The 27,172-nt window shown below is 38.6% G+C and overlaps 2 protein-coding genes across 3 annotated transcripts in view; both read left to right on the top strand.

Annotated features, from left to right (window-relative positions):
• Positions 1-17,617, top strand: part of tfpia (tissue factor pathway inhibitor a) — a 58,610-nt gene extending 40,993 nt beyond the window's left edge. Inside the window, exons 3-7 of one of the 2 annotated variants that reach the window (XM_079662408.1) lie at positions 7,275-7,451; positions 8,318-8,395; positions 9,649-9,708; positions 16,040-16,228; positions 16,649-17,617. In XM_079662408.1, coding sequence (XP_079518534.1) covers positions 7,275-7,451; positions 8,318-8,395; positions 9,649-9,708; positions 16,040-16,228; positions 16,649-16,716 — 572 coding nt within the window. In that variant the 3' untranslated portion in view covers positions 16,717-17,617. The remainder of the gene's footprint in view (positions 1-7,274; positions 7,452-8,317; positions 8,396-9,648; positions 9,709-16,039; positions 16,229-16,648) is intronic. The other variant, XM_079662409.1, reaches the window with a different exon arrangement.
• A 137-nt stretch (positions 17,618-17,754) lies between these two features.
• The window catches only part of LOC307026906 (calcitonin gene-related peptide type 1 receptor), a 56,471-nt gene continuing 47,053 nt past the window's right edge, over positions 17,755-27,172 (top strand). Inside the window, exon 1 of the mRNA XM_079662407.1 lies at positions 17,755-19,222. The gene's annotated coding sequence lies outside the window, so the exon portion shown is untranslated. The remainder of the gene's footprint in view (positions 19,223-27,172) is intronic.

Raw genomic sequence — 27,172 nt, forward strand, 5'->3', positions numbered from 1 at the left:
GTAACCCTCTAAACAAAATGAGCTCTAGTACTTGAACTGGTTCCTTACAGGGTTATTGGAACCTTGGTGTTATCATGCCAATCAGCCTGCACTTCCACCAGTTTTGCCAGTGACGCATCATAAAGATGCGTCATTGACAAAGTGTGTTCCACAATGCAGAACGGAAGAACAGTAGTTGAAAATTGGTGGATTGCATTGGTTACCTGCCAGCCTCTACTCGGTTTTTAAAGATGTTTGTTTTTATCAAAGAAAGCAAAACTATTAATGTGCAAGATTCTAATCTCTTTATTCGAACTGCAAAATATAACAAGCCCACTGATATTGTCATAGTATACACAATGGGGTCAAGGAGAAACTATTTTTGGCTTCAAGCTTGGAACCAATCTTCATGTTCTGAACCAATTTCATTTTTGGTTGAAATGCTTAAAAGAATAATATAATATAATATAATCCTTTATTGTCATTATACAGGTATAAAATGGGTTAGGGTTAGGGTTAGCTCCATTTTTTAAGGTGCCATAAAAAATACAAAAACCAACAAGAGATTTTCAACATTCAGGAGGAGGCAACAACAAACAACAAGCATTCATACTTCAATATTCAGATAAGTTTAAAGTGCATGAATATGTCGGTTTAAGTAAAATATGTTTGAGTGTGTATACAAATATATACTGTATAGTATGTCAATGCATGCTGGAGTTATGTGCAATTATTGCTACTGTCTTTAAGGGTGCGTTCACACCAGCCTTGTACAGTATAGTCCGGTTGAATCGAACCCTGGTGCGTTTAGCCGCTTGGTGCGGTTCATTTGGGTCGATGTGAACACAATCCGAGACCTCTTAAGTGAACTAAACAACCGGACTCTGGTCCGCTAAAATAGGTGGTCTTGGAGCGCTTGCTTGCGAACTCTGGAGCGGTTCATTGCTGGTGTGAATGCAGTCCGCACCAAAACATAGGAAGCGTAGTATTTACGTGTCACAAGAACGCGGATATCTTCAAAATCTTTAGCGAGTCTTTCAAGACATCCGCAGTTGTTTAGATAAAGAGTGAAGCAGAATGAAGTGTTGAACAGTGACGTGTAAAGTAAAAATGCTCCATCAGCTACATAAAAGTAAGAACACCTGTCGTCGGTGAAACGCCCCTCCTTACTGCAGAACGTCTCTCATTATATGTGTTATAATGTTTTTTTAACGGACGCTGTCTGATTATATAATCATATCCGCTAGTGTCTGTTTAATCTCCAGATTAGCAGCATGAGAATAACCTGCCGAAAGTGCCGATGCTCCATGGCGGAGGCTCCGGTAGAAGTTGCCGGGATTTGCGGTTTTATCCACTTAAAGGAGAGGTGTCATGGCCATTTCCACTGATCATAATTCCATTGTTGAGGTATACTAAAATAGAAAAATACTGTGCAATTTTCCAAACTCACATTGTTTTCGCATACAGCATCTGTGTGAAGTATGTGTATTCAGCAGTATTCACGTTCTCCACTAAACGGCTCGCTGCAGCTCCTCTCCCCCCCAGCCCCTCCGTGATTTCCTTGTTTAGCGATACACAGCCAAACTCAACCTGAACACACACAAAGTCACAGCCAAAATAAAAACAATAAGTGTGGCTTGATATTGAGTAAGAAAAAGTCTTATAGGTTTATAAAGGCTGTGAGAATGGGTCTGCAGAGAGAATTTTGCGCGATCCCAACTGTCTGTTATCAGCCTGCAGCCAGGGAGGAGAGATCAGCAGGGCTGGCCCATTTAGTTCCTGGTACGTGCTTACAAAAAGCACGTACCCGGAAGAATCAAATGACGATGACGTGATGATGACGTTTCACCAACGAGGCGTTTTGGGGAGGTATTTTCTGTTTTAGAGTTTTACTCGCTACAGGGTGTACTTTGAGGCTTTTGACTCTGCACACCGTTTAGATGCAGAAAAACCTTCATAACACACAAGGGGACGGGTAATAACCGGAAAAGCATGACATGTCACCTTTAATGTCTGACCAATGGTTGAACAGCATTTCCGTGCACATGACTTGTGTTTAAAGAGCAACTTCCAGGTTAAAGACACCTGTGAATAAATGAGTAGGAAAATGAAGTATACACTAGATTTTCAAAAAAATATACATAAATACAGTGACATCTGGCATCGTTTTTGTAAGACATTTTTACTTCCGCATCAAAAAAGCCTCCCCACGTGACCTCCCGCGTGTGACGTAACAAAGGGGAAACAAGGGGGAGAGCGGCCGGTGTAACGTATTAATAAACATGGATCCCATTGCTAGTTTCGACACAGAAGACACAGAAGAAGTTGAACATGAATATTCAAATGCATATGACGGGCCACAACCTTATAATTATGAGCCTGTTAGCCGTCCAAGAGACCAGGAGCAGCCAAGGATTAGAAGAAATAACGGCCATCGGAGAGAAATTGAGCTGTGGTGTGAGGAGAACCAGTGGAGAACTGGGCAGCTATCTTGGTGAGTGACCGGCGTTAGCTACAGAATGTTAGCTAACGTCACATCATCTTTGTTTCAAGAGGATTCCTGGCAAAGATTGTGTCAGCACTTTTAGAGGCAGAAACAAAGAAAACATTTCATAATTTGATCAAATACTGTATACTGAAGAAAAAAGCTGTAAGAAAATTCATTAAAAAAACAATTGAGCCAGTGAAGAGATAAGAGATGGATGGGTTCACACAAAGTGTTGTGTAAACATTGTTAGTTTGCAATACACTGTTCTAAAATCTCATCTTTCTGGGAAGGAGACTAAAATGAAAATGAATCTTTTTTTTCTTGAACAAACAAGGCTCTTACACAATCATCCGAGCCCTTCTTAAAAGTAGAAAAACTGTTTGAATTAAATATTGAGGTTGTTACTGGAAAGCAGTCAAAACTCTTTGGGAAACAATGGACAGTATATGACAAGCGATTGAAAAAGGAGCTCTTCCACCTTCACAGCTCCGATAGAGAATTGTTTCTGAATTATTCATTGCTCCGTTGCTCTAGAGAGTCCTTGGACATGTATCTTTGCCCAGTGGTATTAAGTCAAAGTCACTTGTCTTCAGACGCTACAACGGTAGCGTTTTAATCATGGTCACCCTTCAGTAGAGTGTGGTTACTCAAAGACTTAGCAGAGAAAACAAATAGTGAGTTTGTAGCTGGTGTAAGACATCCTCCGGCAGCTGTTAGGACACATTGTGTTTAATCAGAAGTTGCAATTGAATACTAATTTAGTTCCTAACGAGGGTGATTGAAGTGAATCCCAATATCTTGCCAGCTAATTGTTGCCTTGTAGTAAATCCATTACGGCTACATGTTTTAAGCCCCTTTCCCAACAGGCAAAGAACCTACTTACACCCACTTAAATCTGACATTAACTAAATAAAAAACTAATAAGAATCATCTTTGTTAGTATTTCCAATGTTCCAAGAATCACAAAGTTTGGTCTGAAAGTTTTAAAGAGTGCAGAAAGAAGTAACCACTTCTTCATTTTACCTGTGGAAAATGATGTACTCTTTGGACTTACATCTGAAAACGTTTATCACAAAATGTTGTTGTGGATGGATAATATAGCATGACATAACCAAAAATCTATCTATCCATCTATCTATATATCTATCTATCTATCTTTGTTTGGGTGAACCCAAACTCATGTTTGGAAACTCATGTTTGGGTTCACATGAGTTTCTTCTGACAAGGTTAGAAGTCATTCTTCACTGTTCTTTCCTTCTGTTTGTGGCTGGGCTTGGGAACCAGAGTCTGCTTGTCCGTGGTCATCAGAGTTATTGGGGTGAGTCAGCTACAGCTCTCTGACCTCTGCTATAGGCAAGTCCCAAGGAATGCCCAGACTTTATTGAACTGTCCTGATCACAGCCTTTGAGTTCCTTACTTTCAGACAGTAAATAGAGGATAAAACACTCAAAGTCTATTTTGTTGACGCAGCAATGTATAGCCTGTAATTGCGCATGCGATCTAGCACCTAAACACCTTATGTTTTTGGCATTGGGTGGTGTATGTCTTCATTATAAGTGATCCCGCATTGCGGCAAGAGTTTGTCCCTGTGATCCATCAAGATTGTTGCATAATGTGATTATGTTTTTTATGTGTTCGTACTGTATACTTGATCAACCATTCTTCTGATGGTTTGACTTGGCTTGGGGTTCAAGAGATTTACTTAAGCATTTTACCTCTGGACTACTCTTTTTTCAGAGTAAAATGCCTCATCATTGTCGTTTCAAATGTGATGTCATTATGAAGACTTCCACATTGCAAAGACTGGAATGTCTGGACTTAAAACCGCAATATGTTTTGATAAATGATTGTATATCTGTGTGTTGGACCACACAACCCAATACCCCACTGTATACTTACCATGGTGGGATGCAAAGACTCTAATATGCTGTTAGCAAAACATTAATCAACTTGTCACAGCTTCTGTGGTTGAACATGTCTTGGTTGACAAACCCAAACAGTCCACTGCAATTGATTCATTTGCCACCATGGTTGCAATCATGTTACTATACCAAGTCAATTCAAGCATGAGCCTGTCATCAGCTTGTACATTATTTTGGTTTCTAACATCGCTCCAGTCCTGTTCAGTGCTCTACATTGTTGAGGCAAATACCATTTGAAGTTACATATTTTCAATTAAAGGCAATCTGAATGGAGTTTGTACAATAGAAATAAAGTACAAGTAATATCTAACTTTTACCTTTCCCTTTCAAACCCCAAAAGGATGGATTTCCAAATGATAAGAATCACCATGAAAAGAAAGTCAGACAAGAGAGACAAAAACGTACTATTACAACAATCTTACACAATAAAAGATGCAGAATTTAGAAGAACATGAAACTCTTGCTCAGAAGGACATTGCCCTGATTCTGAAACTCCAAGACCTGAGGGTGATAATTATGCAAAAGGTCCTCAGAAGTGAAACATGGGGAGCCAGGGCTGAAGTACAGTAATGTGTAGAAGACATAAAGGAAGGCAAAGAAGGAAGACATGACGTGATGTGAATCACTGGGGACCAAAGAAAAGTTCTTGCAGGAAGGCTTCACTTTGAGCTAGTGGAAAATCAGGAGTGTATCTGAAACCTGACAGGAGTGGAAATGTCGCTGTACTGCCTGGGAGACAGGAAGTGGGCAAGCTGTGACAGAGTGGCCAGTGATTGCAAAGTGTGTCATGGCCTGCGGTTCATTTACTGGACCTTTTACTGTTTACAGACTTTGAGTGGCTATATCTTTCCTCCCTAAGTGTTTATTTTGGTGCTGCCGTGGGCGCAAGGTTATGTTTTAAAGTGGGGGAGCAAACTTGAAAAGATACATAATTGTAGTAGAGTCTTGTGGCCTTCAGATTCAAGACAGTCACCTTGTTTAGATAAATTAGATGTAGGGTGTATACAGTATATACCAATGGCGCATAAAGAAAACAATTGATGGTTCAGGAAAGGAAATTATTACTTAAATAATGGCTATTTTATATTGGAAATTCTATTAATAAAAATATTATATAGCCTAAAATTGTAGTAATAATAATAATAATAATAATAATAATAATATATTTAATTTATATAGCGCCTTTCAAGGGACCCAAGGCTGCTTTACATATGGTAAGGACAGACAACAACAAAAAACAATCAAAGTAAAACAAAATAATTGCAGTCGGAGTGGCAGCAGGGGGACTGTGATGGGTTAGGGGTCAAAGGCCATGGTGACCAGGTGAGTTTTGAGTGATGTCCAGGGAGGCAATGAAAATGTCCAGGGAGGCAGCATTGCAGAACTCAGCGGAAAGAACGTTCCAGAGGGTGGGGGCTGCAACACTGAACGCCATGTCTCCAACAGATCGGAGGCGAGAGTGGGGACTCGAAAGCAGAGCACCACAGATTCAGAGAAGGGGGGTGTTTTGTACTCGATCCGGGACTCGACCGTAGTAGGTCTTTTTTTAGGTCAATTTATTGAACATGTTAGAAACAAAACTAATAATAATAATAATTAATAATAATAACAAAGAGAAGCAAAATATATATATTTTTAATCTTTTAATGTATAAAAAAAAAAAAAATTCTCAAATAGTTTCCGTCATGTTCAAAAGTACACCCTGTAGCAACTAAAACTCTAACACAGAAAATACCTCTCTATGCTACCCCAGAACGCCTCGTTGGAGATTTCTCATGTTCCATTGTTTGCTTCCTGGGTACTGCGACGTGTGAACACCCAAATCAACAACAAATGACCGGATTGGCCCAAATGGACCAATCCGGAGCACCTCACACACCAGGATCTCTTGGCTAACTAACAGGGAGTCCCCATTGACTTGCATAGAGCTCCCTGAACGCTGGTAATAGACGAGTTGGGATCATGGAGCAATGCTCTCCGCAGACCCATTCTCACAGCGTTATAAACCTTTTTCTTACTCAATATCAAGCCACACTTATTGTTTTTACTTCGGCTGTGAGTGTTTGTGTGTGCTCAGGATGAGTTTCGCTTGTTCTCGCTGTATCGTCAACCCGGAAACCTGTCCGCTCCTCGCAGCAGCGGCGAGCAGCAACAAGCCTCGCAACGTCCCGACCAATCAGAGCACACTGGGCTCACTGGGAAGGGGGGCAGGAGCTCCAACAAGCCGTTTAGGACAGAGAGTGAATACCTGGTGAATGCACATACGTACTATACAGAGATGCTGTATGAGAAACCAATGTGATTTTTCGAAAATTGCACAATTTAAATATATTCTATTAGACCTCAACAATGGAAATATGATCAGTAGAAATGGCCATGACATGGGACCATTAATAGCCATGTAAAGCTTTACTTACTAATTCGCGAGCGTCCAACCTCTACAGCAAAATTATGTACGATAAGTGTGCTGACGCTAATTGTGCTAGCAAAGTTAGCTAATGTTGCTATATTGGTTAGGTGTTTCAGCAACAATACATTTCTTAATTTAGCTAATTAGATTGGCTGGATAGTGGGCCAAGCAGGTAATGTCAACATATTCAAATCTTTAACTCTACAATTTTTTTTAAACCTGGGTTAGGGTTAAATTAGTGAAGAACTGTGCCTGACTTTGTCCAAATAACATAAGGAAAAGGAAAGTTGTATCAATAAGTTCAATAACTCAGCAAAAAAGTTATATTTCAACCCAAGGTTGAAGACAAGGTAAAACCGTGAGCAGCTGTGCACTTAAATGTGATATTTACTATTTATTCATTAAGCGACAGACACAATAATTCATAGATTATTTTCTTAGTTGCTAAACATTTTTCTGCCTCTCTCTTTCCTAGATGACAAGAGCCCGTGCCACCTACCCGAGGCTCCTGGTCCCTGTCGAGGACTCCTGACGCGATACTTCTTCGACAGCATGAGTCAGCAGTGCAAGCATTTATTTTACGGCGGCTGCTTTGGCAATGCCAACAACTTCAGAAGCATGGCGGACTGCCAGGCCAAATGTCAGAACCCAGGTAAGCCAGATTGAACTTTTAATCATTTTACAGTAAAGGCGGGCAAACAGCCAAGCTGTCCAAACACCCACATTATTAGGTTCTATTTCGAAACAATAATTACATCTGGACAGGTATTGTGTCCAGCAGCTGTGAATGCTCCAAAGACATTGTCATGTGATGGGAAATTGACTGTATCTCAAAAGAGGAAAAATAAAGTGTTACTCTAAGGCCTAATAAGAAACAAAGTGTCTACACCTAAACCTTATAAGTAAGCTGTGACAAAAAATATTTTTATTTTGCTGGCATTACCTTAAAGGCATGCAAGGTTTAGTTTATAACTCTGGGTTCACAACAAGCCAAACTCATTTCGTATTGGTGACATGATTGAAATAGTTGTCTGACAATTAACTTTTGAATGAGTCTTAGCTGACCATGAAATCACATCCCACCTTGATTTAGTATTTGAATCGTTTTAAATTGGCCAAGGCACACTCAATTATTCCACACTTAGGCACAACTTTAAAGTAATTTAGATATTGAAATAGTCGCAGAAAATAACGAGTAATTTGCTCGAGTCTGACCAATTCTGCAAACAGCCCATGTATTGAAAATCGATTGGAAAAGCTTTTTTCTTTAGATAAGAAGATAACAATTTCAGATTGATGCCTCTGTCTGTTTTTTTTGTATTTTATATGTGTTTGCAGAACACCCTTTCCAGTCTGACACTGATGAAATTAATCTTGCTTTAATGATGATTGATCATCCGGATTTAATTAAATCTGTTCTAAATATAGGCATGAATTACTTTGATTCATGTTTCATTGATAGCTGTTGAGACAGATGTTCTTTGATGTTACTTTTTCTATTTCTTTTCGTCAATATAGCAGAACCCACTGAGCCACCAGAAGGCCACATAATGTCTGCGAGAAGATCTGACATTGTGCAGCCGACCAGGATAACTGGTAGGACTGAATGTACACCACACTATACTTCAAGTAAAAGTGTTGATACTTGTTGTTCTTGTCTAAAACACAGAATTAAACTAGTAAAATATCATTTTCAGAATCAGAAACAGAATACCTTTATTAGTCCCACAGAGGGGAAATTTGCAGCGTTACAGCAGGAAAGAGCCAGAGACAGCTTAGTGTTGCATATCTTAAATGCGTTAAAAAAAAGTACTAAGTTATAATATAATAAACAAACAACACAACAATATGCTAAAAAAGTACTAAGTTATAATATAATAAACAATAAACAATATGCTAAAAAAAGATAAAAAGTTACATAATTCTAAAAAACAGATCAAAAACAAATCAAATCTACAAATCAAATCCTGCAGCCGTTCTTAGGATTTAGCAGCCCGGTATATATTACAGTTATTAAAGATGGCATATGTATATAAAGTATATATTGCACATAAAGCACATATTGCACATAGTTTGACGGTATTTAACAGCAGCAATTTACACAATCTACAAAATACAAGATAAATACCTTGTAACAGTAACAAGGGTTTAGCAGCCAGGCATAAATTACACAGTTATTAATGGCATATATATATTGCACATATAGCACATATTGCAAAAAGTTGGTTTGTATTTAGCAGCAAGGGGTGATATAGTCTGTAATTTTCAATATCATTCTAAGAATTTGTTATCAGATCAACTTCTTTCAATCAAAAACTTGTTTGTGTGTTCAAGTAAATCAATCAAACACATTTAAAAAAGTGTAGTTTTGCAATCATGTGTAATTTGAATTATCTGCTTTCATTCCAATTACTCTTACATACTAAATGTATCTGCATTGTTGTTGTTGATCTGAGTTTGTATCTTTATGGTTTATTCTAAATATTGTAAGTTGCTTTGGATAAAAGCATCAGCTCAATGAAATGTAAAGCATTGTAAAAGAGCGATACCAAGTATGTCTCTGTGGATGGAGTATGGATCTCATGCCAGCAGCCAATTAGCATAGCTTAGCATAAAGACTGGCAAGGGATACCAGATGTCTTGTTGGAGAATCAAACAACAGCTTGACAGGCAACATTTTGCATGTAGTTGAAGCTAGATTGAAATTGCCATGAAACATGGTAGGGTTGGTACATTGAAGTGTTGGGCAGATGGCTAAACAGTTTTTTTTTTGTCTGCATGCAGTCTTCATGCTAAGCTAACTATTATGACTAACAACAGATCCCCTGACATATGACTTTGTTTCTCAGGGGAATCAACTGTAGCTGAACCTCAGGTGCAAGCAAATGTCACTAACCCAGAGCCGAAAGGTAATAAATAATATATATCAACATAACAAAAAACACACACACAGCTGGTGCATGCGCTACTAGCTACAGCTAATGTCTGTACAGTTGGTACATTAGCAGTGTTTAGCAATTAGGACTGCAAAACAATCCTGCATTAGCTTTAAGGAAAACATTATTGCTGCTTTCTATCGGAACACAAACGATTATTCAGTGATTTCCACCAGGTGTGCTTCTCTCACCTCCCACAAAGAAGAGTTGAATTGCACACAATTGTCCAGTCAAGATGTCGGCAGAGATAGCCAAAACAGGGATTTATTCATCTTGTATCTTGCCTAAATGTGGTGTATCATAACTTTGTATGGAATTAATCTGCAGGCGCTTATGTTCGAAATGAGATTACCTGTCTTCCGGGGATAATGCACAAAAGGAAATAATTCAATCAGATATAAGCATACTGGGAACTCCAGTTCGAAACCCGACCCCGCCGCCAATGCGCCAGGCCGTTGTGTCTTTGGGCAAGACACTTCACCTGAATTTCCTCCTGTGGGTATTGTCCACAGTACATGACCGTTACATGTGTGTAATGTGTATTTGTAAAGCGCTTTGAGCATCTGGAAAAGCACTATAATAAATGTAAGGAATTAATATTATTAATTACACTGAGTTGCTGATAACAGTTTTTAAATCCATTCACCTTGAAGATTTCTGAAAATATTTAAGAGGAGATGTCCTTTTTCTGTCTCATCACATTAATGTAGACAGCGAGGAAGAAAGCCAGAAGCAGTACATGCAGTGATAATAAATAACAGAAGTCCCAGAGCAGCAGACATTTTGGATACATGAACTGTTGTTAAGCATAATCAAATCTATCATCCTGTCTTCAGAGTGGCAACCAGTCCATACTGAATTTCTCAGTTATGTTTATAACTCTAATTAAGCTCCAGTTTTTTAAATTAACCATTGTGTCTTGCCAATAACTTCACTGTTATAAAATAATAACTCCAGCTGCAGTGATGCATAGATGGTAGACAGCTTGCAAAATTACTTCCGCAGTGCGAGGCAAAGGGCAACATCGAAATGCATACTGTAGCTTCTCCTTCCTACAATTTGTTACGTATTCCCACTTACCATTTTTTTGGTGAATTAGTAGCAAGGGAATATATATCATCGTTCAGGGCTCTTTTTTGCCCAACAATAGAGCACTCACCTGGACTGCTTCCCTGAACTCATTCAAGAGAGTTATAATTTTTAAGAATCCAATTTCCTTCTTTTCAGGAAATATAGTGAGGGGAAGATTCAGGATAAGTTCGCCTCAGTGCTGCCTCCGCCACCAGTCTATGTTCTTTATTTCCGCCATGAGATTTCCAGCACAATAATATATTTCAGAAACAATGCTGGCATCAAATTAAAATACCTCAAAAACTTACATTTTATAGATTTAGAGGATATATTTTGAACAATTCATATCAGTCATCAATATCAGATGATTTTTTTACTGCTGAAATTAAATTGAGGCATTTAAAGTTTGAAGGCATTAGATCATTTTCATAAACAGTATCTTGAGTATGATGGTGGTCTGCCAAGCATATATTCTTTGTTGAAATAAAATACTGACATCTTGTGGTTATACGATGATGTACATTCTCAGTGCCATTGGGAAAAGCTTTATTTTAGAGCTGTGTGACTATAGATCATAATTGCATTACAAGCTAAAGCAGCGTTAAGGATTTGATACCGCTACCACAACTATCAATTTTCATCTGGCCCTTTCTTAGAATAAACGTTTTTCAACATTGTGCAGTTTTGAATTTGGTTGAATTCTTCATGGTTTTTCAGTTAAATGATATTCAAAAAATGTATTCAAGCTTGTGAAATTCTTGCTGGCTGAACAAAATAAATTGAATGTTTTTTGATAAAACGTTTTTTAAGGAACATAATAAATCAAATACCAACTGAAAGCCTGAAATAAACCTCCATTGGCTTTTCAAATTCCCATGTGATGTTTCATTTCAACCAACCAAAGTGGATTTATGGTTTATCAAAATATGTGTTTTTCTCGGTCTTGGGATTGGGGTTAGGGTTAGAGCAAAACAAGTTAACAGCCCCATTTATGTTCATTATACAAAAACTTTGGTAAATTATATTTTAATAAGCTTTCCAGTTTCTCCCTCAGATATCATGGTGGTGATTGTTGTGTTATTGAAGTGCAGAGGATTTTTTCTTGTATAACATTCTTAAATAATTATAATCAATAATACTAATAATATCATTATTGTTGGATAGTTAAGATCATTAGGTGAAATAGATGCAAGTTGATCCCAACAAATTATTAATACATTTAGGCCCCGTTTACATGGATACGGTTCGGGTTGTATCTGCTACTTTCCTCTTTCGTATAGCCCGTTCGTTCACAGGAGGCCGTAAGGGAACCACGGAAATGGACCCCTAAAACAATAACGGGTCCCAAGGTGGATAGATCTGCGGATGGAACGCTTTGGGGGGCTAAACGGCTCCGAGTGTACGTCCTATATGATCATTTTCCTGATAACGATGAAGCCAAAGCCCCGCCTCTCCCCACCTCTGCTGCTCACTGCTGTAGCATGGTCAGTAGCTACTGCTAGTGCTAGTGCTACTGCTACTGACCATGCTACAGATGTTAGTGCAAAATCTACAGCTCCTCTAACACAACCATCAGCAACAAGTGGACATGGAGAACTACATGAACTACATGTTGCTAAATCCACCGCGGAGAATAAACAGAAGGGCAACCAGGCAACCATGGTAACCATGCTCGGGGGGTCTTCTTCGCTACTTTTGGTGTATTTTGTGGTGGTACAGCGCCACTTACAGGCCCGGCATATGTACTACAGCGTCTCCAGCGGGTCGAGCGGTCTCGTGTGAACGGACACGTTTATTGAGCAGATTGCGTGTGAACGGAAGACTTTTTTGATATCGAATTTGGTTCATCTTTGTTTGCGTTCCCGTGTAAATGGGGCCTTAGTATAGGGCCTTAGCAGTAGTGTTTTCCTATGTAAATATGTGTCCTGCAGTTGCGGAAAAGAGCACTCGTTGCTGCTAACAAGCTGTGCCTCACCAGGAAGCCAGCTAGAGAATAAATCAAAGAGGATAGCTAACACCAACCTGTGGGAAGCCATCATAACAACTCTCTTTTTCCAATCTTTCAATTTTAGTCTGAGAGCCTCCAGACAAAAATATATTCCAAAGCCAGACTGAAGCTTATGGTGAGGAGATGAGCCTGTGTGGAGTTAAAAGCTAAGAAAATGTAGATGAAAAGAAACATGAGTCTTCTTTAGGTGCTCCGCCTCCTTCATGACTGTTTTGTAAAGATGGAACGGATCCAAGAGATCCAAGTAAATCATGATATAACATTTCATAGACTAATGCAGTGTCTGTTTGGCCATTTCCCTGGCCTCTGGTATTGCTGCAGGCCATTTCTAGAGAACCACTCATCTAAACAACTTCACACTTGACACAGGGCTTCCTTGGGTATGTAATAGAGTGGTGTAGGCCGACCCGTAAATTAGCATTGCAAGGGCTCCTTTGACAAACAAGCAATGGGAATATTCGATTCTGGAATATTGCGGAAAATAATCTCTTTGATACGTACACATTTTGTTTAGCAGGATAGTCTCCCGATTTAACACAACTTTTATTATTCTGGAAGCATAAATGCTTTTGAAGCCTGGTTTATTTGATTATTTAGTGGGAATGCTGCTAACAGCATTCCAACTAACTGTTATTCTACGCACGAAAAGTTTATTATTCCGCCGGTATTTTGGCCCTCTTCTCCTCCCGCATTGAACATCGCAGAAACTCCGTTCAAACATCAAAACGTTCAGCTTGGTCGGGAATCGATGGCTATTACTTTTCTCATTCATAACTTTCATAATTCCAGAGATACATCCCATAATACATCACATTTTTAACATTGAAGTCAATGGAGAACATCTTCAGACTTCAACAAATCTTCATGTAATTCAACTGCTAACTGTTCATTCATACTTTCACTCAAACACCTCATTCCAACTTTAAAATGTTACACATCTTTCTGATATTATTCGTGTAAAACAACTTTTAAATCTGATTCTCACTTTTAGAGATATTAAACATTGTTCACACCTTGTTTTAGAGGTTTTCTTCACATTTTAACATTAACTAGAGTGTGTGATGTCACAGCTAGAGTGGAGGACAGCTTGAAATTCGCATTCATATATTTTTTTTAAACTGCCTTAATTCCTAAACCCTACATTCCTGAGACATAATTTATCATGAAAAATGTAGGAAAACATCTCGTAGCTTGAAAAAGGACAAATAATTAAACAAAATGCTTTTTGAGGGCATGAAGTGACAAAAACGTTCAACATTCCTCCATTAAACCCCATTGTAATTTCAGACAGATATATCCTCACGGTAGCAGCCGCACCTTTAGTTAAACTGCCAAAAAGGCCACATTATTAACCCGAAACTACACAAAAATTACACTTCAGATACTCAACTTCCTTGACATGCTTCACGTTTTGAAATTTCACAGATATCTGTTACGGTTCTTCCACAAAACGTTCACATGTAAGAGGTTTATCTCTCATTCAGAACAATGAAGCCTTTGATCTCTACAGAGCTTGTTAGCTCAACTATAAACACCTGTGTAATGGAACACGATGATGTCATCACTCCATCTGACATGCTCAGAGCAGCAGACTTCAGATAGTAATGTGCAACAGTCCAGCCGTGAAGACATCTACGGGACAGTTTTGAGATTTCTTCAAATTCCGTTGCCATGGCAACACAATGCTCCCCTTGAAACACGGTTTTCTCATAACTTCAGTGAAAATACTCCAAACAGCCTAGAACTTCACAGGTTTGGTAACAATGCAGCTATCAATGCATCTAAGCCTAGTATGGGGTGTCATCAAATGCCGTTGCCATGGCGACGGACCACTCGCCATGAAACACGATGTGGCTGTAAGTCCCATCGACACAGTCCAATCGTCCCCCAATCTTCACTTGTATATCACCGGTCCATACCTCAACAGTTCTATGCCAAATCTGAGATCCCACCATATGCCCCTTCGCCATAAAACATGATGTCGCTATAAGTCCAATGGAAACAGTCCAATCGTCCCCCAATCTTCACTTGAATATCACCGGTCCATGCCTCAACAGCTCTACGCCAAATCTGAGATCTCACCATTTGCCGTTTCCATGGAAACGCATCCCTCGCCATAAAACATGATGTCGCTATAAGTCCAATGGACACGGTCCAATCGTCCCCCAATCTTCATTTGTATATCACCGGTCCATGCCTCAACAGCTCTATGCCAAATCTGAGATCTCACCATATGCCGTTTCCATGGAAACGCATCCCTCGCCATAAAACATGATGTCGCTATAACTCCTATGCAAATGTTCAAAAAGTGTTCAAACTTCACAAGTGTTCTAACAGTCCAGCCGTGAAGACATCTACGGGACAGTTTTAAGATTTCTTCAAATGCCGTTGCCATGGCAACACAATGCTCGCCTTGAAACACGGTTTTCTCATAACTTCAGTGAAAATACTCCAAACAGCCCAAAACTTCACAGGTTTGGTAACAATGCAGCCATCAACGCATCTAAGCGTATTATGGGGTGTCATCCAATGCTGTTGCCATGGCGACAGATCATTCGCCATCAAGTTAGTTCAGAAGTTTGCGGTTCAAATATTCTGCTGCTTTTCCAAGCCTTTTAACTTTATTTTCTCCTCTCATCACACATTCAAGCCCCCAGTGTTCATGTATCATTTCAATCTAAATTATTCACTTTTTTTCTTACACATTACATTTCAGCATAGCAGTTTAGCGTCAGATTTTCAGCAAAAAGCATTCCCACTAGCAATTTCTTCAGGAATTGCATTCTCTAGTTTATTTGGTCATCCTTTTTTTCTTGGTTAGTTTATATATAGAATATGGCACATTTCAAATACAAAGGCAATTCAAAGTGTTTTACATTATCATTAGCACACAAGAAAACTTTAATAAAACAAAATGAAAAGAAGACAATAAATAAAGGCATTAAGGGTAGTTAAAATGGTCATTGTCAATACAGATAATGCTGCAAGAGGTGCAGAAGTATAATGTGAAAATGTTGTTAATTATCTCTGGAAAAAGCACTGGTAAGTAGAAATGTTTTTAGACATGATTTAAAAAGACATCTGAGTCTGGATTGTATTCCAGACCTGCAGAGCATAACAACTTGAAGCTTCTTCTGAGGTTAGAAAAGGGTTAGGGTTAGGATTAGTTTATGCAGTCCTAATTTCAATATATGAACTTTTCTTTCTCTGACTCCTGATTTACAGAAGTGAAGCCTACAGACCTGTGCCTTAGTCCGGTGGAAAGGGGAACATGTGATGGGGCGGTGAAGAGGTTTGCCTTCAACTCTAAGACCAATAGATGCCACGCATTCCACTACAGCGGCTGCGAGGGGAACGAGAACAACTTCCAGTCCCGGAAAGAGTGTATCATCAAGTGCATTAAACGCAGAAAGGGTACGGTTATTTCATGTATTAGCATTTTCAAAATGCATTTTATAAAAACTGAATTGGAGTTAATTATTATGAAAGAAATGATTCAATTGTAGAATATTCTTTTTGTACGTTTTTTAGTTCAAAAAAACAAAAACAAAATAAAGTTTTACACTATCATACATATTTCACTAAAGATTAAAAAAAAATGTATGTGGTAATTATTCTAGATTTGTTGATCAATTGTTTGGTCTTTAAAATATCAGAAACCATTTTACAATGTACATCCCAGTTTCTCAAAGTTTATGTTTTTAAAGGGCTTGATCTTTAAGTCCAAACTAAGACATATTACTTTTGTTAGGATATTAATCAGATTAGCTTCTTCAAGAAAATCTTTGTTAAAGAATCATGGAATTAATACGATATATTTTCGTTCTGTTGCAGCTCATGGGAGGGGGACGATTCGGATAAGGAAGAAAAACCTGAACAGCATCGTGAATCGCTCAGTCTGAACACTTGGCTCTGAATTAGATCCTGCAACACTGTGGAGCCACCTGTATTTATGTCCATTATGTTAAGTCTAGCTTTACAAATATCTATTGTTTTCTATGGGTGCAGTACTTGTATAAAAGTAATGTATTGTACCGAATTCCCTCGTAGAGTTTGAATGCAATTATAATCTTTATTTACTTTGTTTTAATCTTGACAAGAACACATTTGTCTTGCTGATCTCAACACTGATGCTGTGTGTATCAATGCTTGTTTTTAAACGTTATATTGTGTCATTTTGATTTTACAATTTCAGGGCTCTACAATACGGAAATCCTAGTAGGAAAAACAATTCGATAAATGTTTAAGTCTGATCTAGATTATTGTCTCAACTGTGTCTGTGACATTAGAACAGGTGGCGGAAAAAAAAAGTGAAGTGAAGTGCATTCATGTTTTCTGAGTTTCAACTTCCCCATGCACTATTTAACGCAACGAATATACAGTCCTATTTAAATGTTATATTGCAAAAAAAATTTCTCCTTTCTTCTGTCACAAACGCAGAAGGAAAATCTGTTTAATTAAGACTTAGAGAGTTGATGACCAATTTGTTTTGCCTCTCCGGTCTTCCATGCTGTTATAATCATACTGATATCTTTTTTTGTGGGAAACGCCAAAGTTTAAGCATTATTCTCGTTCAATAACATGAATGCTTATTCTGCTTACATTATGTATTGTGTGTGCATAGTGCGTGATGTTTATGTTCAAGGGTATTGCTATTGTTAATCAATTTGAACAGCAGCATTAGCAGATTAAACTGCTGGCTATCCGTATTCTAGGATCAACCACAACAGGATATGGAATGATGTCAGGCACACAGATTCATCAAGCTGTCCTCACAGCTATAAATCGTTGTGAACAAGGCAATGACTGCTTTATTTTGGTCGGAATTAACATGAACTCTTTTTTCTTTTTAATCAATATTATGTAGTTTTGTAAATCACTGTGGCTCTCCTGCTGGTGTTGTTGGTAAGAAAAAACAGAAGGGGGCGGTGTTGTGTAAAGTATGTTTTCAAAGAGGTTTTCAGCACTGTCACTTTACTATATCTTTTTATTATAATGGCTGTAATGAAATGTAAGAGTGTATGTATATATATATATATATATATATATATATATATATATATATATATATATATATATATATATATATATTAAAGTTCAACTATCTTTCGTCCGGAATTATCTGCCTTATTTCCAGTATTTTGTTACCAATTTGAGTGTCTTAGCTTCTAATATTCTGAATTAATACTTAACTTAAAAAAAACTAAAACTAAATACATGTTTTCATTGTTATTTCATGTGCATTTTAAAAACGGCAGGACCCTGAGAATTTAAAAATAAGGCAGCAAGCTCAATGGAACTGCTGCTATACGTTTAGGACATAATTTGGCGGCGAACTGAGAACAAATGTAAAAATAGTAGTAAAGATTGTTTGTTCAAAGAGAGTGTTAATTCAAAGAAACATACATTTCATTTAGTTTCTTTCATTTTCAGGGAATAAATATAAGCCGTACAAAATAATGAAAGTAAAAAGGTAAATATGTAACAAGTTCATGCTTCAGCCTAAACTTTTGAACTCAGCATATGTTTGCAATGACATTAACATGTGCCTAAAAAAACATTTTGATAATTGATTAATCTCCTGATTATTTTCCAGATAAATCCATTAATTGTTTGGTCTGTAACATTTCAGAATAAAGTGGAAATTGTCAATATTGTTTCCATCATATATTCAGTTTAATATGATGTAAACCAACAAAACAGATAAAACAGGGAAATCTCCAGAATTTATAGGGTGAAAAAAGCATTTCCTGTCATGTTTATCTATTCTCAAAATAGACTAAATCTAGTTGTATGAAAATGACAGAAGTTAACAAAACAAAAGCTTTACAATAGCGTTCAAATGTAACAACAATATTATTTTCATTATTATCATCGATTAATCTCCAAATTATTTTCTAGATTAACAGATTGATTGTTTGGTCTGTCAAATGTCAAAAAATGCCTATTCTAGTTTTTCAGTCTAAAATTATGTATTGGTTTGTCAGTCCATACAATTAAACCACATAACAGGTACAAGAAGGTCATCCTCAGCATTGATAAATTGAAAAACAGCATTTTCCGTCATTATTTTGCAGGAAAAATTGATTCCCAAAATCGTTAGCATTAACTAACGATAATTCGACTAATCGTTGCCGCTCTAATGTGACATAACCATTACAATCGACACATTTTATCTGGAGTCCAGTGTGTGGAGTGTGGGAGCTCCTCAGCTGTACTCGCCGTGATGTAACAGGAAGTAGTGGGTTGCATCCCGACGTCAACCTGACAGCCGCCTCAGCTGCTCACTGAGATCCACCGTGTTCGCTGCTCTGCACCGCAGCCGAGGACCGGAGCCACTTTACGGGATTGCCTTGCGACTTTACCCCGGTCTGACCCCCCTGCGCTGCGGCTGGATCTGACTCTCCGGTAGGACGAGCTGGGTGTGAAATGTTTGCAATACGCTGTTTTATTTTTCCACGTTTTCTGAGCCATTGAGCAACAGTAAACGTCGAGCAGAATAAACAGCGTGTTTGACAATGCGTGTTGTTCATCGCTGTGTGTTTATCCAGGTCATGTCAACTGTTTATGCATATTTGCAGAGTCAGGCAATACGATGCAATGTCCTTAATCCATCGTAGCAGCAGCATGAGCATTCACAACTGCATGGTGCTTCTGTGAGGAGCTGAATGAGAAACATATGGCTGCGATATAGTAGAAAAGACAGCAGCGTTGTGTGGGGTTTGGTCACCATATGTCCATCCAAGCGCTTTGTGCATGGTCATGTACTGTAGCCTATATCATAGCATAACATATTCGGATTATCATTTATTTGCTTTACAGAGGTTTTATTCATGATGTGTAAGGTTGTGCGTCGAGTGGTGTTGTAAAGGTATTTTCAAGGTTTAGGGCCAACGGTATATTCAAGCTTCATGGACACGCGTAAAAGCCGTTTAAATGGATTAAAGTACGCAACTTTTTTTGAATCGCTTGGATTAGATTAACACTGTTGGTACACAAACTCCATCAATTTAAACATCCACTTGCATGGATCAATCAGATGTAGATAGGAGTGCTCCTGTACAATCCACCAGTATTTACATCCATTCAATAGATTAAAAAAGAAATGTAAACATGAAGGGATGACATACAGCAAGGCTTTTCAGGTTAATTGAACTGGAAAGAAATAGTGATTCATCTCCATTCAGCACACATGCTTTCATGTAAGTGGCTCGCTGGTTGCTAAATCATCTGCATGGTTACATAAACAGCGGATTTGGACATGCTGGAAGTTTGTGGGCTGGGCAGTAAAAAAGGAAAAGGGTAGTGATGTGGATGGTGATGATGATCTTTATGTGTAGGAGTAGGATATGATGACAGTGGTTACTATTGGTGATGAGGAAAGATAACTGGAGTCAGTATTAGGGAGGTGGCACAGCAGAAGCACAGTCAAACCAAAGCAGATTGGTTTGTGGACATGGGAGAACTTTTCTGCCAACAGGTTAAAATTGAGTGTTGAACTGCAGAATTCTCATGCAATGATGAAAGGGATTGTCCCCTTATTGCTTAATATGTGTATTCATAACAGTAAAAGTTAACACTGTGGTATTGATTGCAGTGAAAACAAAGGTAGGGAGAAGCAAAAGCAGATTGATGGTTTAAATCGACAGGTTTTATGTGGTTTTCAGATCATGCCGTGCCTTTTTTAATTTGTTTAGAATTGCTTCACATTACAAAATGTTTGAATCCCACAAACTTAAGTCAGTTCATGTGTGTTTCATTTGGGAGACTTAAACAACTAAGATTTGCAAGAAAAAGCACTTATTGTAAACTATTTGAAAAGGAAATCAACTGTTTGATGTTTAAAATCGATACAAAGATATGTTGTTAATGGTACATTTCTATTCGAAAATATAACCAATTCATGGCTAAATAAAAATAACTTGAACTATGTTTTGTGACAAAAACTTCTCTATGTATTCATTTTTTAAAAACGTATTCCTTGAAAAACAGTTCAACAGTAACGTTTGGGTGTGGTATGATCATGCTTGAGCGACAGAACCCTAATCCTAACAGCCCATTACATTTGATAACATTTTAATCGGCGACCATAAATACATAGGCCCGTACTTAAAATCTGTGAGAATATCTCATGTGACTTTGGCAGACGTTGGTGTTCAACTCATCAGTTGTAGTAAGAAAAAAAAGTGTTTAATCTCCCCATAAATCCAAGCAGTGTCTACCTGTAAACTCCATCGCTAGCTGCATATGAGAAATAGTTGTGAGCAGTTCAACCACAGCTTATTTAAATACTGTTAAGAGGCTTGAATAAATGAAATTGTCATTTACAAGAAAAAAGATATAGACTTTTAGAAGAAGTAAAGAAATATCATCCATCTGTCGATTATTTCCCACTCTTTTGGGGTCAGGTCATGGGGCAGCAGGCTACCTTAACCATTAGCAAAATAAGAACAAAACAGCATTTTTCTGTTGTTCTTTTTGTCTTGACTGATCTGTTGATCAGTGCATGACCTGTAAGATATATCTTACAGTTAGAAACGCCATAGTTGTACTTAACACAATGCATTATACATGGATACGTATATTAAAATCCATTAATTATAGGTTACTATTACCCTAATTATAATTATAATTTGTTATGGTTAAAATAGGTCTGGTAAACTGGGTCTTTACTCCACTGCCCATGCACGTAAGCCATCGGGACTCTTGGACAGTGAACACATCAAAGCTGCCAGTTGGCATCGCTGCAGATGACTCTATGAGGCCTTTCTGCTCTGACATCTTCCAATGCGCTACACTAAATACACGAGCCGATTGTGCAGAGGGAATGTCATGCAACTCAAGGGATTCAACCCCCAAACGGCCCTGTTGTGCATTTACTGCCTAAGTCAAGTGAACCGCTATTGTCCGACTCAAAGGTCTCGGCTGCATAGCTTTCAGAGTCTTTACGATCTCCATGGTATGGTGGATGTCTCCCTATAGCAATGGCATTTAGGAGGTGGTGCCAATGGAATCTCATTCACACTGACTGATACTGGCGTACAGTGGCTGTGTGGTGCATGGGGGTTGTATTTAGGATTATGTTTCTTTGGAGTCAAGCAGTAAAGGGGAGATTTCCCTTTGTACTTTTCCTTTAAGAGCTGTTGTTGTGGTATTATAAAGGCTTTGTTGACACTGAATGGCCATTTTGCACTGATCGTGTCTGATATGTGTGCTCAACTGACGCTATAATGGGAGATGCAACTTCCTACAAACACTTCTGGGAAACCAACTCTGATGAGTGCGAAGGCCACCTGACTCACAGTCAAGAGTAATGACGGTTCCCCGGAAACGTAACCCCTCATAAATCATCAGAGCCCACTAGACTACTGCAGCCTGTGTGTTATTGATTTACCTTCTAATGTTTTCCCTTTCCTGCTGTTGACTGTGGTTGGGCCACATGTTGCATTTTTCTAACTACAACACAAGAACAACTACTGATCATTGCCATTATTCAAGTTTGTCCTACAAGATCTCAATCAATTAACTAAAAATGTTTTTGTATCAAACCTTTTAAAAATACAACTGTACACCTTCTGAATGAAAGTTCCCCTCTGGTTTTGTCTAAATATAAATCCCTAATTTAGTTAGATGTAAAAATATCCCGAATCTTTGCACAGTTTTTTCTCATGGGAGGCAGACAATCAAATAGCCAATAAAAAGACAAAGCCAATAAAAAGACAAAGAGACAAAAAGTAACAGCAATGTACTCAGCCAATCGCTGATATATTGGACGCTAATCGCCCAACAATTTTATGAACACTATATGTGTTCTCCAACATATTTTTGAGCAATGGGAATGATGTATTTTATGTTCTTCCAGCATATTTTATTTTCCCTTAAGCTCATTCATATTGAACCTTCACTGTGTTTCAGATCGGCAACACAAGTATACATTATGTTTTTTTCTGTCTGCTTCCCCAAGGCCAAATTTATCATATTACACAAAAGCACAATGATGCACACATGCACCGGTCTGAAAGCGTTCCCCTTAGGATCTGGATTTAGTTTCGGGGATATGAAACCTTTTGAGCTCATTTTTCCACTCATATATTATGGAGGGTCATTATTTTTCCCTCTCCTGTTTAATTTCAGCGCACAAGGTGCCTCATGAGAACTGTCATGGGCTAATGTCTTTGAGCTTTGTCTGTGTGCAGTGGTTGGATGTGTGAGGTGTTTTGTTTTTTTGGAGGACAGTGGAAATACGCTGTGTGGTATTTCAAAGGGTGTTCCATCTGTGTGTGAGCAAACCAAACCGTCAGCGACACAGGCTTCCTGATTTACTGCAGGGGGCTTCTGGCATATGGAATGAAGAGGAAGTGATCCTGAGTAGCTCTGTATGTCCATTTGTCTTCCAAAGGTGAACCTATAGTATTGTGTCGTCATACTATGTGCACATTTGACTTTTAAAATTATTTTTTGCCAGAAAGATATAGGGTAAGGCTACATGATATTGGAAAAAAAACATTGTGATATTGGTATTTCCTGCAAAACTACTACATCAGAAATTGTCACCAGATGAAAACTACCCATTATTGGCCATCTCTATCTGTTCTGTAGCCAAATTATTGTGGGTTTTTTGCAGCCAGAACCTCTTTAAAAACCATGTTTTTGTATTACTTGCTAATTTCCAGGTTGTGGTTAATGGCTATCAGGGTCTGCTTGGATTGTTTGATTCATCATGAATTATAAGATTGGTGGATCGCTGTGAATGCAGAACCAACTCACTACCAACAAACTTCATTTATCCAAGAACCGTTAAATATGGGTATCATCATTGTAAGTGAGAACCGTTCAAGCTTTCATTTTGTATCAAGCAGCAAATGTTGCAGCCTGACGTTTGCAGTGCACGTTGCAATGTCAATGCTGAAACAACGTTGAAAAGCCCTGATATAAACTAGGGATGTCCCGATCACCTTTTTTTGCTCCCGATCCGATTCCGATCATTTGATTTTGACAATCTGCCGATACCGATTTTTCCCGATCCGATCTTTATGCAATGCATTAAGAGAAAAAAAAGGAAAAAAACATTCAAGTTGTCCCTTAAGGGTATTTTTTTATTTAAATGACAGTACCCAACTACCCATTCTATCCAACATGGATATAGCTTCTTTTTTTCACAGCAGCATTGGATCAGTTCAGTTGTGCAGCATTGGATCAAAACAAAATAAAGCTTATCAGTGCTTGTTAGGTTACTGCTACTATTAGACACTGCGCCCTGCCCACTCTGTTGCCAGATTTGAGAGAAACAAGTAACCAGGTCTATGAAAACAAGCCCAAAAGAAGCAACACATACATGATGTTGTGTCATTTTAAACCCACACTAAGGCCTCAGGGTGAATTTAAGACGTGAACATGGTCATTTTTGTTTTGTAACATTAAATAAAAGAATCCAAATATTTAATTAAAAAAAAAAAGAATTCCCGATCCTCAATTTTTTTCTCCCGATTCCGATCTTTTGAAAATCATGTAATCGGCTCCGATCCCCGATCACGTGATCAGATCGGGACATCTCTAATATAAACCAACGAGGCGCCTCCTTTTAATTTCTTGTAACACAATTGCAATAGCTGATAGACAGTGTTTTGGAACTCCGCCCTGTATTATTTGCTGCTGGGATCAAATGTCTGCAGCAGACATTTCTGTTTCATCTCCAATTAGCTAACCTACTCTACTGTGAAAATGTGACTACTATTATTGTCAGGCATAGGCTGCTGCAAGCTGTGCCAAAAACCTTGCAGTTAATGGTTTCCAAGGTTAATGACTGTCCCAAATGACTTTTTTCTCTTTTTATTAGCACAGTGTTTTGTTTTTAATACCCTTGATACTAGCCATTATCACAACTTGTAGCCTAAAGGCCCAGATACACCGGCCAGTCACCTGAGAAGTCGCCAACGCCGACACCGACTGTTGCGTCGCCGGACTCTCCTGCGTATTTGCCGACTTCGCGCACTGGAACACACCGCAAATCCGAGCCGAGCACGTATGAACTGCGCATGCGTGAGTTCCAATAACTCTCCTTACCAGCAGGCGGCGGTAGTGTGTATTCATCATTCAAAAGAGGGAACACCCGGAAGACAGAGAAGAAGAACAGACTCCGTTATATAAACAAACAACAAATAGCGTTTTTCTCTCCATTTTCACTCTCGTCCATTGAAAACATGAACAAACAGTAGCTCTATAAACCGATGAGGTGAAATAGCCGTCCGTGTGTGTTCCATCTTCCATTTTAAATCATTTGTTTACCTCCCTCACTTCCGTTAACGCTTCTCATGCACTGATTCGCTAGCTGAACAGCCAATCAGTGTTATCCCTTTGTCTGACTTCCGGTGGTGTTCCCGACGCCGATTCAACATGTTGAATCGGCAAGAAAAGGCGTCAGGTCGGCAGAAAAGACACGACGGTGCGGCGCACACCACTCCCATTTACTGCCGATTTCGGGCCGGTGTATCTGGGCCTTAACATGCATCATTTTGAGTGCAAGAGACAATGAATTATTGTAATTAGTTTCTGAAAACATACATGTTTTTCAGCTGTTGTTTGTTGCTATTCATTAGGTTTAATGTTGTTACATATTCTAACCTATGCACACTATTTCACTTGCAAAATGTTTCTTCCAATCAGTCTTGTTTTATTGGCTACATAGAGGTCTGCTGTGAGTGGTAGCCCTTGTATTATGGCTGCCACTATGTTGACAATGGTGGTTGTTAGCAACAGTAATGAAAATCTAGATTTTTCAAATAACACATACACAGTATTTCAGGATTTTCACAGTGTCTCACTCATGTAAGCAGTTAAATGTTTTTGTAACACAAACCCAAGGCATACAGAGCAACTTGAGCCTGTTAGTAATGACGCGAGTAGCTCCCCTAGAGGTCAAGTCTAGGGCCCACAGCGAGCACATGGAGGATATTCCTTGGGGCCGTCTTAAAACAGCCGTGAATTTGACCGAGCTCCAGGGTTATTTTGGTAGTGGCAATACCAGAGGGGAACCACTCACACAGCCCCTCAATGTTTATGTGGTTAGACTTATATACTTTCCATGTTTGGGGACATTTATCAAAGCTCTGCTGCTATTCAATATACATGATTTTGTTTGTGTCCTGTGTTAACAAATAATGTTATATTTCTTACGTTGGCAATTTGAGACATCCTTTCAGAGTGTGAGTGTGGTATGGAGCTCTGGCAGTGTTTGGATGGATAAAATGACACTGAACATTGGGAGGATTAGTAAGTGGTGCTTGACTAGCTTGCAGAGAGATCCCTAAGGGTATCTTTCCGGCTTTATAATGTTTCCAAGGCCAGAAGAAAAACGGCTGATAATTAAGCTGAAGCATCGTTGATGGGGCCAATTGATCTAAATAACCATTATCCCCCACATAAAGACCAATTCAAACTCTAATGGCAGTTTTTGGCATTGAACTCCCCTTCCAGCTCTATGGCAGTTTAATGACTGCTAATCGCTGCAGCAAACACAGCCATGAAACTAAAATCTTTCAAAAGCGATAGCCATTTGGGATACAGAACAAAATCCAAGAAAGCTTGTGCTATTGTGTAAAGCTGTCAGCCTGTCAGTGCACTTAAAGTACTCGACAAAGGAAGTGCATCGACCTGTGAAAATGGGGCTCCATGTAAGAATCGGTAGAATTAGCCACACTTACCCAGCAGACTGCACATATGCCTCAGGTGAAGCACATGTTCAGAAGGGTATGCTACTTTAAACGCAGCCTAGAAGCTCGATAGCTACATCACAACATTTACATTAACACCAAGGAGATTACTAGCAGCTATACAGGTGCAATGCATGATGGATGCTAGTTTATTTTTAACCAGTTTATTTTTATCCAGGCATTTGTGCTATTTTTTCCTTTGCGTAGACCAGAGGCCTCTGGAATGGGATTGCTGTATGGTATAGCCTCTAGTACTCAGTCTCCTTTAAAAAAAAAAAAAACTACTGGAGACAACCATGGTGTTAGTCATGTTTGAATAAGGACGTCATTGTGTTGAAATTAATGCTATTTCAGGTTGAGAATGGACATTTTAGGATATATTTACAGTAACTAATTCATGTCCTTGTTGAGGGATAAGGTAATACACTTTCTTGAGAGTTTGATAACCAGCTCATTACCACTCTTTAATGTGTACATGGTAAATAGAGTATGTGCCTAGAGCCAGGAGAGAGTTAGCGTAGCTAGCATAACATTGATGCTGGAAGTGGTTGAAAACATAACCCTGGCTTGTTCCATGGTACAGTAACATAATCGCCTGCCAGCATTTCTAAAGCCCTCTAATTAACACATCGTGTCTAGTTGTTTAAAA

Source organism: Notothenia rossii (assembly GCF_949606895.1).
Source record: "Notothenia rossii genome assembly, chromosome: 2".
Classification (NCBI taxonomy): Eukaryota; Metazoa; Chordata; class Actinopteri; order Perciformes; family Nototheniidae; genus Notothenia; species Notothenia rossii.